Here is a 13,861-nt window from a genome sequence, read left to right on the forward strand (position 1 = left end):
ATTGAGGAATATGTGAAGAAACTGTGAAGAAAATATATGGATACAATGGAATATAACTGTACCCCCTCCCCCACAAAAAATATGAAAGATGATTTTAGAGAATTCTGGGTAATATGAACTGATGCAGTTAAGGAAAACTGGACCAGGAAAACATTCAGACAGTAGACAGTACCATTATAAAGGGAAAAAAATGGCTTAACAACTGTCTTTAGAGGGCTTATGGTAAAGTATGATTTCCAACTTCTGACTGAAAGGCGATGGACATAAGGTGAAGAGACATAAGTATTTATAGATATACCCATGGCATGGACTTATGCTTGATTATGGTTGTTACTTGATAGTTTTCTTTTTCTAGATTTTTTTTTTAAGTTTTTGCAAGGCAATGGGGTTAAGTGGCTTGCCTAAGGCCACACAACTAGGTAATTATTAAGTGTCTGAAGCCGGATTTGAACTCAGGTACTCCTGACTCCAGGGCCGCTACTCTATCCACTGTGCCACCTAGCTGCCCCTTTTTCTTGATTTCTAATGGGTGGGAGAAGGAGACTGAGAGAGAAAGGCTTAGCAACCCCCCCCCCATCCTCCCAAAGGGGTCTACTGAAACCCTTTTAAAATGCATAGAATAGAAGGACACATAGAAGGACGTATAGAAGGAAGCAGATAAGTAGCAGTTTTGAAAGTTATGTCTAGAAATTATACACATCAAAAAAAAGGTATATAAAATGGAGATTCAGTTTTCTAGTGGAATCTTGTTTTTTTTGCCATATATGGAAATGCCTTTTGTTTTAAGTTCAAGATAAAAATTTATTTTAAAAAGATATTACTGAACATTTTATGGCTGGGCAGGGATTCTAATTAAAGAGAGAAATATGGGGGAAGTGATACATGACTGCTTTAAGAATTTAGGGGAAGAGTGAAGGGACTGATTTCTAGAAAATTTAGAACAAACCAAAACCAAAGTAAGATCAAAGAATGTTAATGACAGCATAGAGGGTAAATAGAATCTGTACAAGATTTTCATTTATCAAACTAATATGGAGGTAATAATGAAATTATTGTCTTCTGCAGGGTACAATTTTTAAAATTTTATTTATTTGTAGCAAATTAATTTCAGAGGCTAAAGTGATAGTTCAAATTTCATTGGTATTTTACTTTTTATTGAGAAATTGAACTTACTATAATCTCTCAAATACCAATTACTTTACTAATAGATTCTTAGTTTTGTGGTTTATTTTTATATTTATTTTATATTTTATTTTTATGTTCACCTTAGTATCATGCACAATGATTAATGAAGATGGGATTAAATGGATCATTTGGTAAAGTTAGTTTTAATATAAGGAAAAGATCTTCTCTGCAACTGAGAGTCAGAGAGAGTTGTCCAGGGCAAGAAGACCTAAGTGAATTGTCTAGGGTCACTATGGTAGTATGTGTCAGATGCAGGGCTTGAATCCAGATCTTCTAGGGTAACTCTCTGTCCATTTTCTTTTGTGTAATATTAAAAAACATTAATATATTTAGTATCCCATATAACACTATATGAATTATGTGTTCTATGCAAACACATATTCATACAACCACAGGTTTCAAGAGACTGTGACTTTGCTAATGCCTCTCAATACATTAATTTAAAAAATGCAGAAATGTGAAATTTAATAAAATTAAATTTAATAAAATTCTATCATATGGCATAAAGGAAAAATAAAAAGGATACTTTGTTAAAAGAATTAATATTTTCTGCATACCACTCTGGAACAAATTTCATAGTTAAATAATAATTATTTTATTGTTTCTAACTGCCAGAAAGTTGCCTATGTTTGATAAACCCTGACATATGGGAGAATACTCTTTTCATTTCATTTTTTAAAATTTTTAAATTTTTACCCCAGCTACTTCCTTCCTTCTCATTCCCCTTACTGAGAAAGCAAGTTACTTGGTGTAAGTTAAAAATGTGTAGGCATGAAACACATTACAAGTCATGTGGTAAAAGTAGACCTAATTCCTTTCCTTCCCCTCACAAAGAAAGAGAAACCTCAAGAAAGATAAAGTGAGAAGTGTGCTTCAGTATTTAGGCACCATCAGTTCTTTATCATAAGTCCATTAGAGAAATTGCTTCAATATTTTTGCTAACTGTATTTCCCTCCTTCCTATTCTCCCTCTCCTTTCATCCAGTCCCTCCTCAAAAGTGTGTTGCACTGGACAACTCTCTCCTCTCCCAGTCCCCTTTCTCCCATCCCTTTCCTCTATTTTCCTCTAGGGTAAGATAGATTTCTGTACCCAATTGAGTGTGTATGTTATTTCCTCTCTGAGCCATTTCTGATGAGAATAAGGCTCACTCACTCCCCCTCACCTTCCCCCTCTTGCACTCCATTACAAAAGCTTTTCTTTGTCTCTTTTAGGTGAAATAACATCCCATTCTACCTCTCCTTTCCCTTTTTCCTAGTATATTCCTTTCTTCCCCATTAACTCCATCTTTTAATATATTATACCTTCAAATTCAGCTCCCTCCTGTGCCTGGTCTATATATGCCCCTTCTAACTGCCCTAATAACAAGGTTCATATGAGCTATCAGTATTTTCTTCCCATGCAGGAAATAAAAACAGTTCAACATTATTAAGTCCCTCATAATTTGCCCTTCCCATCCACTTTCTTGATGTTTTACCTGAGTCCCATACTCAAGAGATCAGACTTTCTGTTCAGCTCTGGTCATTTAATCAGGAAAGTTTTAAAGTCTCCCATTTCATTGACTATCCATCTTTTCCCCTGAAAGAGGATATTTAGCTTTGTTGGGTAGTTGGTCTTTGGTTGTAATTCAAACTCTTTTTGCCTTCCAGAATATCATATTTCAAGTCCTACAAGCCCTTAATGTAGAAGTTGCTAAATCTTATGTTACCCTGACTGAAGCTTCACAATATTTGAATTGTTTCTTTCTGGCTGCTTGAAATATTTTCTCCTTGACTTGGGAATTCTGAAATTTGGCTATAATATTCCTGGCAGTTTTCATTTTGGGATCTCTTTTAGGAGGTGGTGAAGGAATACTAAAGAATACAAACTCAAAGTATTAAAAATACAAATCAAAAAGTATTGAAGAGTTTCAGTTTTTCCAGAACAAAGCACAAGATACTTTCAACTCATGGAAATGAAGACCACTGTTAAAAGACAGACTAAACCATTCCCCTTTATTTGTTAAAATTGGAAAAAAAAACCCTAAATATTTGAGGGAAGAGTATTGTTGGGTTTGAAATTAATAACAAACAGCTCTTCTCCATGCACAGAGTTTGGCTATCTTTGTTGAAAATAACAAAACAAAACTTTACTGAACATAACGTAAAGGATGGCTTTTTCTCAAAACAAGTTTTCCTAGAAGAGAAACACATGTTCTAAAACACAAAGAATATTACCATGTAAGGTTACATGGTGCTTGGGTACTGCACAAAACTTTGCTATTATGGTCCTAAATATGTTCTAATTTTTTCAGAACTTTTACAACTGCCTTCATATAGGGCACCCCAAATTGGTAGGTCCATTATTTCATTCAATGTAATAGAGAACAGACATGAGAAATATGACTGAAATCCAAATCCATTAAAGGACTGTACAGATTTGGTGCTAGACACTTCTAATTCCTATGCATTACCAAAGTCCAAACTAATATTTCTTGGTAAACCAAACATTTAAAACTTGTCCATTTTGAAATAAAGAAACTTTTGGGGGGAGAAGCCGAAGGAGAGGAATTTTGGGAATGGTAGCCAAAGGTAGGAAGAGACCTGGATAACACAAACTAGTAAATACTCTGCACTTTTGTTCTGTACCATTGATGGACTTTCTAACCTCATGTTTTGGCATCTTGATGTACTACAAGTCTACAAATGTAGTTCATTAGAACATTCATTTTCTGGAACATTTCTCTAGGCTCTATGCTCTTAGTTATTTAAGTCCTAAAGTTCATAATGGAAGGTAGAAATAACTTCAGAGCTCATGAATTTCCTGCAAACCAGATGGCTCTTCCTGCCATTAGTGCAGTGTAAACTCTCAGAACATATGGAATTGATTATGCTTGTTATTCAGTTAACCAAGAATCTTTAATTCTTCCCAGTCAAGAGAAGAAAAAAATATCTTAAGGTGTTCTTGGGAGTGACGGGGATTTCCTATTAAATAATAAAATTTGTGGCATTTTCAGTAGTAGTACATTTCTTAGTGAGTTATCTTAGTAGTCTGTCCTTAGTCAACTTGAAAGTGGAAGAAATTATCCAACTTTGATCTGTTCTGATATTTATCTCCTATTATATTGTTCCTAGAGTGAATGTTTTTCTAAGAAGATATGGCCCAATAGTTGTATGGAATGAATTTCTGAATTAAAAGAAACTTTCCGTAGATGAACTTAAAATGTAAAGAAAACTTTTTAGGCTTGGATTCAAATGTAAACCTAAAGTTCTTGAAGTTCAAAACTAAATAGAAAACTAAAAAAAAAAAATACAGACTGCATTTTAATCTTCCTCAAAGTATTTTAACATTAATATATGGATATGACAATTTTGATATTTTTAGTGTTGATAACAGGATTAACTTTTAAGTTGAGTAAATTTTCCACATTCTTATATTGTTTTTAATATATATCCATACTTGCTTTTAAGACTCAGATGAAAAGGTGTAACATTCAATGGTAAATAAAACCAGTATAATCTGAGAGAAAAAGTAGAATGCAAAAATATCTTTAAATATGAAAATGCAAAATGTTAGGTGATGACTTTTCAAGAACATGATATTTTTATTTTTTTACAGGCATTCTTATAGTAATTATTATTTTAAAATGCAACGTAATTAGCCAATGAATTCCACATATACCCAATTATAAAACCACTAGAATGAAAACAAAATAGAAAAAAAGTTCTTCCTAAAAGTATTAAAAAAGAGACAAAAATAAAACAACAATTATTTAAAACGAATCATACAAATAGGAAAATCTTTTTAACTAATATAAAAATATATCAACTGAAAAAAAAGAATCACTAGTCATCATCAAATGTAATTTTTTTCCCTTGAAATACTGTAATTTTAGACATCTGTTCTTTTCGTTTCCGGCTTGCTTCCCAAGAAGGATGAAGAGGCTGCTGCAGTTGCTGCTTTTTGTTTTCAGGTCTTGAATACAAACTCTTGTCGAGGTGATTCTTGATCTGAGGTTCATTTTGTTGAAAAGCTAGATAGGAGAAGGGAGAGGAAGAGAAATACAATGTCAGGCAAATTCAACACATTCACTAATGATATTTCAGAGGAAGGTACTATATGTATACACACACACACACACACACACACCCACACCCACACCCACGTAATTCATACCTGCATGTAGCAGGACAATCACACATTCATGTATGTGAGGCATACTAAATCTACTATGTAACACAAGCATATAAGACTGACAGACAGACAGACAGACACACACACACACACACACACACAGACACACACACACACACACACACACACACACACACACACACACACACAATGCCTGCTTTCAAAGTGGTTGCAATCTACTAGGGAGAGAAGACATATAAAAAAATAACTAGACTAGTCCAGTCCTCCCCCATTCTCTTTCCTTTTACAGTTAAACTTTCAGGAAAAGTTATCTATACTGGTTACCTGCACACTTCCTTTCTCTCACATCTTAATCCTCTGTGCTCTGTCTTCCTACCATATCATTCAACTAAAATGATTATCTCCAAAGATAGCATTGAACTCTTGATTATCAAAGCCTGTGGTTATTTCTTATTCTACAAACTTTTTGGTCCTCTGCAGCATTCTTGATTCTCCTTTTTCTTGTTCTCTTTCCGGTCTCGCATTTCCTTTACTTTACCCTTAACCTCCTCTAGCTTCCTAACTGGACATATTGTAGGCTTGTGGATTGTTTCTTCTCCTATTCTTAAATCTGGAGTATGCTAGAGCTGGTTTATATCAGCATGTGAAAGCCAACTGTTAAATTTTCAGTGTGAGCTAATTTTTGATTGTCTAGAAAGAGAAGAAATATTAATAAAGAAAATTAAATTTTAAAGTGAGTTTTTTTCCTTTCAGAGAGCTAATTGTTCAAACATTTATCAGCACAATGTTGTTCCAATCCTCCCTGTGACTTAATTGATTATTATGGGTTCAATTATCATCGTAACAAATCAGTAGAGACAACCCTAATCTCTATCCTGTCCCAAATCACTGCATCATCTATATTTGCAACTAGATGTGTTGATGGCATTTTAAACTTCACAAAGAAGAACTTGTTATCTTTACCCATAAAACAATCCTTCTTCTGATATTTCCAATTCTGATGAAGGCAGTCAATCCATTCAGTAGATGTGTGACCCTGAAATCATCCCTGACTCTTTTCTTAGCCTTAGTCCCCATATCCAATCACACCACCAACTCTTGCTCATTCTACCTCCACAATATTTCTCCCATCTGTCCCTTTAAATCTCCTCACAGGGAAACCATCCTAGTTAAGATTCTCATCATCTTTTACCTGTATTATTACAATAGATTCCTAATTTGTTCCCTGCTTAAATCTCTCTGCTTTGCAGTCAATAAGCAGTTTCAAAGTGATTTTCCAAAAGTATTGTGATGAAGGTTAAAAAGGGTTTAAAAAGTAATGGGAAAAAAAAAAAGATTACTTCTACAGTAGGATCAGGATAGGAAGTGCTACTGAAGTTTGAAATAAAAGAAGGACTTCAAAAGGAGGTGTGGAGAGAATCTATTTTTGGACCTTTAAAAGTACATGGACTATAATAAGCAAATTAAAAGAGCATGAATAGCTTTGTTTGTCAGATTTCTGAATAAGGGAAGAATTTAGCACCAAAGAAGATAAAGAGAACATTACAAAATGTAACATAGGTAATTTTGATTATATAAAATTAAAAGGTTTTGGCACAAACAAAACCTGCTATCAAAATTTTAAGGAAAACAAAACTGGGAAAAAAGTTTTTTGCAACAAATATTTCTGAACAAGGCCTCATTTCTCAAATACATAGAAAACTGAGTTAATTTTGTAAAAATAAGTCATTCCCCAACTAATAAATGGTCAAAGAATATGAACAGTTTTTAGACAAAGAAATCAAAGCTATCTATGGTTATATGGAAAAAATGCTCTAAATCATTAGTGAGCAGAGAAATGTAAATTAAAAGTACTCTGAAGTATCACCTCACACTTATCAGATTGGCTAATATGACAAAAAAAGGAAAATGCTGGACATTGGAGGAGATATGAGAAAACTGGGATACTAATAAACTGTGGGTGGAGTCTTGAACTAATCCAACCATTCTGAAGAACAATTTGGAAATATGTCCAAAAGGCTATAAAACTGTGCATATGCTTTGATCCAGAGATATCAATGCTAGGTCTATATCCCAGGTTCATGCAAGGAAAGGGGAAAAAACCAAAAATATTTATAGCAGCTCTTTTTTTTTTTTTGGCAGTCAAGAATTGGAAGTCAAAGGGATGACTATTAATTGGGGAAGGGCTAAACAAGCTGTGGTATAGGATTACAATGGAAAATTACTGTATTGTAAAAAATGACATGCAGGATGATTTCAGAGAAACCTGGAAAGACTTGTATAAATGGAAACAAAATGAAATGAGTAGAACCAGGAAAACATTCATTGTACAATACTGTTCGGTGAAGAACTGTGAATGGCTTAGTTATTCTCAGTAATATAATAATCCAAGACAATCCCCAAAAGACTAATGATGAAGCAAGATATTTGCTTCCAAAGAAAGAATTTCAACTGAATACAGAATGAAGGATACTCTTTTTCACTTTCTTTCATTTTTTTCTTTTATTCAAATCTTCTTGAACAAAATGACTAATTTGGAAATGTTTTACATAATTGCACATGAGACCTATATATGATTGCTTATTGTCTCAAGGAGAGGAAAAGGAGGGACAGAATTTGGAACTAAAAACTTTAATAAAAATGTTAAACAAAAAAATAGTGCAATGTGGTTGAAAGGGCAGGGTAAGAATGACGAGTATTATGAAACATGGAATAATAGCACACTATTTTGTTTTAGTAATATTTGTATTTTTTCAACAAAATCAAAGTGAAACAAATAAAACTAAATTTTGTCTTTTGTTGTAGACAATCCATACATACCTGGAATCCTGTTTTTAGGAAGCTGTTCTCTGGCATTTCTAAAAGAGAAAAAAATTGTTAGAATTTTAAAAAGATATGAATAATAAAAATGATCACAAAATGTGGAATGCAAAACAACACAATATTGTATTTTAAAACTCCTCAAAATTAAATGCAGGGAATGAATCAAAAGTCAAAGAATTTTAAGACCCTCAGGTGATAGTTATTCACCAAAAAGAATTTCATTGTTATGTTAAGATTTGGAAAAATTTTTATGATTATTTTGTTTTTCATATACTATTAAAAACTAAACAGCACTTCCATATTTTAAAATGCTTAGTATTTTACTTATTTTTACATTTATAGAAATTGAGTCTATTAGGTTAAGAAATGTGTGTATGATTTTAAGGGGGGAGGGAGGGGGGAGAGAGAGAGAGGGGGAGAGAGAGAGAGTGTGCATGTGCGCACACGCGTTTCTCACAGTCAGGAGTCAAATCAGTCAAATCTAGGTCTCCATTCTTTTGGCATGGTATGCCACAGTTGGCAACATAAAATTCATTATTCCATACAAGCAATGTTTATGGATAACACTTAGGTTTCCAGGCTATGTCACACAAGTTTATTTATTACAAAACATATACTATTGCTAAACCACAATTTTAGACTGAAATAGGTTAGCTGAAATGTTAGTACTTATGTCTATTTTAGAAATAAAGTATTTTAGCTGAAATTTTATGGCTATTCTTGTTCCCTCTCCCCAAGAAAACAACAGTAAAAGAATTAAAAAGCAACAATGATGCAAATGTCCAACACTTCAGCTACAAAATAAGTTAAAAAGTCTCTGTGTATATATGTGTTTAGGTGTTAACAGAATAGTCTGGGAAAATAACATTTAAAAGTGTTATATAATTTTTTTTAAAGGGGAACATATGTTTTGAGTTCCACTTTGGAATGACATGCCAACACATTGCCCCCTACATTCACAGACAGAATCTTGGCAAGAAGCAAGGTCCCCTGCCATAGCAGAAAGTTGTCAGAGAGGTTGTTCACATGTAAGGGACATTCCTAACTTGATGTTCCTATTTTTGGGAACTTGAGAGAACACGGGAGGGAAAAGGTAATATGACTGGTCTCAGCTAACTCCAACAAATAACTACAATCTAGCAATGTGCAATTTTTCAGTTAAAAGATTAATTTTAAATTATGTCTTTGAACTTATGACTTCTTTCTTGTCTCAAAAGTGAGACAGGTTTATGAGATAAATGGAAACCAAATATATTTTATTTGATAAATGGATCACAGATTTGAAGGATCTTTAGAAGACCAACAAATATAACCCTGACATATTAGAGTTGAGGAAACTGAAGCATGAGAGGTTATTTGACTTGCTTGGGGTCACACAGTGTAAGAACTGGGTTTGAAGCTGAGTTTTCCTGATTCAAGTTTCAGTGTGTATCCTACTCACTATGCTACCATACTATCTTCTCCACTCTTCCTTCCATTACAAAAGTCCAAGAGATAGTTAACATGCAGTGTGTCATGCCACACTTTTCCATTTTTGGAATCTTTCCCAGACAGAGAACACTTTTGAACCTTGAATCAAGAGAAACAAAATTCCTGAGGAAAATAGCTCTAAGAAAGCTCATAGGCAGGGAAGAGTGGCATCACCCATCAATTTTGAGGGGGTTATAGAACTGCATGGAAAAATCAATGATGTAGCCAAATGTTATTTGGTTTTCCCATAGGTTACAATAAGAAGGCAGATTAAAGACTATGAAAGTAGGAGGTGCTAGAAGTTGAAATATAAAGAAATGACATTGATTAGCACAGTCAATAATCTGCAGTCAGAGGTAAATCAGATGGGAAGGGCAAACAGCAACTTCAGCTCAACTGTCTCTCATCTTTGAATTACTTCACTTTTAAAATATCAATATTTTCACTATTTCCTTAGAAGAACATAGAGATTCTTGCTGTCTCCACCCATAGAATAGAAGCATTTCCAGAAGAAGCAGTTGCTGGAGTCTGTGCTCTGCTGGCATGGTCTAAAGAATCCAGAATCAGCATCATGCCACAATAAGACATTTTTTTAAAAAGTGACTTTGGCAAAGTACTAACAAAATATGGTTAAGATAATATGGCATGATAAATATGATCCACAGTGTGGCACAGGAACTTTACATCAGGCCCTTTCTTATAACACATTTCCAATATTTGATTTTCATAATTCATACCATGATTTACAAAAAATGTTTAAGTTCTGCTCAGTAGACAAGGCAAAGTAAACATTAAACATATTTTACAAAGGTTTTAAATGTAAACAGAATTTTAAAAGTTTGGCTATTTAATGGACTAAGGTTTAGTTGAAAAATTCACTTATATGATGCTGGATACAATCTGCATGTATTGCTATGATAAAAACCATTCCTTAAAGATGACTGGTAAACATTAAGGGAAAATTCTGCAATGTGTTAGTGCATATTTGGTTTTAGGTACCTAAAATAGAAACCTGCATGAAGTGTGGACTTTTCTTACCCATTCAACCTGCTAATCCGATTTATTTGTGCAGCTGTGTCTAAATAAAAAAAGGACAATTCTGTTTTGTTTTCATTACAGGAAAATGGCTTTACCTTCTTGTCCTTCTTGAGTCAGATAAAGAAGAAAAAAATGTTGATTCTAGCTTCCTGGATTTTGTAGTTGGTCTCATTTTCTCCATACTCTCTAGTCTCTCAAGCTTTTCTTTTTCAGGTGACAAATTTTTGGAAGTTTTTTCATCCTTAGTTGAAGGATAGCAGCTATTTTCTTTCTTTCTGGTCCTTTTAACTTTCCCAATAAAGAAATCATCATCACTATCACTATCTTCTGACAATGACGATTGTTTATAAAACCTTTCTTCTGTGCTATCATCAAAATATTCCTTCTCTTCTTCACTCAGTTCTTCCATATCACTGCCATCATTAGTGATGATGGTAGAATTTTTCGTTCTATTTATCTTGTTGGTAATACCAAGATTTTTCTTTTCTTTATTTTGGGTTTCAAAAGCAATCAGAGAAGACTCCTCAGAAGGTTTCAATGTCATAGGTGGAGGATTCCCTGATTTCTGTTTATCCTCCATCTTTTTCTTTTTTTTCTCAAGTGCGTTTGGTTTCTTTGATAGTATTTTAACATTTTCTTCCTTTTTTAATGTACTTTCTTGGTGTTTGGATTTATTCAAATTGTCAGGAGAGCTCTGCTTTACCCCAGTATCCTCAATGCAACTTTCTGTAGAATCCTTCAATGATGCAACTTCAGTAACAGTCTGTCTTGCATCTTTAAATGTTTTGATAGCAGCTACAGAAAAGTAAAACAAGTAATTTGAAATATGTACATTATAAAACTTCAAAGGTCAAGTACTTTTTATATTACTTAGAAACATATTATTTGAAATAAGTCATTACATTAAGCATATGATATGGGTCAGAAATGAGGCCGAAAGTATCTTGAATTCTGAAAACTCTTTAAACTCAGTCTACTCAATCCTATACAATGCAATCATTAAATTTTACAGAAAAAATATTTGTAATTTGATTTAAATAAAGAGAAACAAGAGAAGGGTTCAAATTTGATAGTTCAAATCTAACATAAATAGAATTTGAATTTTCAAAGAAATAATTGAAATAACAAACTGCCAATTGTTCATCACATGTTTTATACATTCCACATACAATATGATTATGATATACACAAAATGATTTTGTCAGTTAAAAGCTATAGTGCATTAATTACACTCATATTAAGCAAAGTGATGCTACTCAATGTTATACTTAATGCACATAGTTATTTATCAGTCTCTATTCTACTAATAAAACATGGAATTTTAAAAAAACCAAAAAATTATAGACTTCAAACACTACAATCATTTGGAAACAATCTGGCTTGAAATAAATCATAAAGTTTACTTATATTTATAAAAGGAAAGAAATATTTCCAAATAGAACATAAGTATATACAAACTATGAAATAATTATATCATACCTTTTAGTGCATCTATTTTTTTCTTCAGTAATGGATGTGTAGCTAGTCTAGCAATTGCTCTTTCGGTTGCTGTAGAATCTGGCTGTGTATTTTTAAAAAGTGTGCTGTTAGCCATTTGATGATGAGAGTATGAGAATTAAAATAAATTAATTAAAGCAAAATAAAATCTACCCAAATCCTTTAACAGTGAATTTAAAGCTTATTAAACACATGGTGCTATGTTCTCCTCATCAGACTAATCATTCATGTAAGTCAACATCTTAACTGGTAATGAAATGGGATCTTTGGGGGGCAAAGTTACTTAAAGCATTACATTTCCCAAAAGTGATCTAGGTATTCTGGGGCTAGTTCTCCAATCAACTGAAATGTTCAAGAATGTTAGCCTATCAGATGATTTTCATTTATACATTTTTAAAGCAATGGACAAATATGAAATAGGCAAATGTAGAAAATTTCCTTAAATCTGACACGACCCTTTTTTCCTTCTTAATTGAGGATATTGAAAAATAAGTAAAAGGTATTAAGAATCATAGTTTTAAGACTATTAATTTAACTGCTGCTTTACCAAAGGGACAGTTCAACCAATGAACTGATCTCTTAATTGAGAAACTGAACCATTAATATCCAGTATATCCAGAAATCAGTTCAAAAGAAACCCATATATTCCAAAATAAATATTAACTGCAGATCTTTAAAAATAATCTAAAGTAAATATCTATCAGATGTCTATTATAGTTAATTGGATTGTATCTGAAAATCAAACGAAATATAAAGTATAAAAACATGATCATTGGCTTATAGTAGGATATAGGAAAACAAGTGATATTCAATAATGAGAGAATGAGTGTGATTCTGACTGAAAATGCAGAAATAATTCAAACATACTATTTAGAGAAGACAAACTGGAGCCAGATTACAAAGGAAGGAAGGAAGGTAGAAGACTTTGGACTTGATGCTCCAGGATATAAAGAACCTTTTGGGTTCCTAAGAAAATCAGAGAAATTCTGGGATATATGTATAAAGTAAACAAAAAAGGGAAAGGAATGAACACACACACACACACACACACACACACACACACACACACACACACACACACACACACCCTTCAGCCACCCTAGAATATAAAAATGAAATAACACAAATGTAGCTAAAAGCAAATCAATTAAAATGAGTAATTTTGGTCCAAGAGAATGGATGATGAAATATTTTCTTCCTCTTGGTCAACAGATGAATGTTCTGGAAGAGAGAGTCACATATAACATCAGATGCAGTTATTCTGTAATTTGGTTTTTCTTTGTGGTTTAAAAAAAAAGCATCAGAAACTTTTTTAAGTCAAGGAGAACAGAATTATTATGGTATCAATTATAAAAATAGTACAAGTTGAGAAGGGGATCCAATTTATATTTGAAAATGATAAGAAATGATGAATCTGATATAAAGATGGGATATTTTAGTGGAATTTTTGTAGGAATTTAGAAATATAGAGTGAAGGTGAGAGGTCAGCAAGAGAGGTTCAGATAATTCATAACATAAACATAAGATTTCAGTATGAAGATAAAACTTGTAGTGTAAAGAAGACTTGTGCTTGGATGAGATTCTGCTACTTCTTAGTTGTGAACAAGTACCCTTAACTTCACTGGAGGCCTCAGCTTTCATTTTAAAAATTGAAGTTTTGACTAAATGACCAGTAAAGTTGACTATGATATTTCAATTTCTTTCATTGCTTATATGA

At 32.9% G+C, this 13,861-nt stretch overlaps 1 protein-coding gene across 1 annotated transcript in view; it reads right to left on the bottom strand.

The window, feature by feature from the left end:
• Positions 1–3,186: 3,186 nt before the first annotated feature.
• The window catches only part of SRFBP1 (serum response factor binding protein 1), an 84,175-nt gene continuing 73,500 nt past the window's right edge, over positions 3,187–13,861 (bottom strand). The window contains exons 5-8 of the mRNA XM_074204688.1: positions 12,127–12,208; positions 10,743–11,442; positions 8,137–8,174; positions 3,187–5,194 (exon numbers count right to left, since the gene is read on the bottom strand). Of these exons, the coding sequence (XP_074060789.1) occupies positions 5,007–5,194; positions 8,137–8,174; positions 10,743–11,442; positions 12,127–12,208 (1,008 nt within the window). The 3' untranslated portion in view covers positions 3,187–5,006. The remainder of the gene's footprint in view (positions 5,195–8,136; positions 8,175–10,742; positions 11,443–12,126; positions 12,209–13,861) is intronic.

The sequence above is a fragment of the Macrotis lagotis genome, chromosome X, assembly GCF_037893015.1.
Source record: "Macrotis lagotis isolate mMagLag1 chromosome X, bilby.v1.9.chrom.fasta, whole genome shotgun sequence".
Lineage (NCBI taxonomy): Eukaryota > Metazoa > Chordata > Mammalia > Peramelemorphia > Peramelidae > Macrotis > Macrotis lagotis.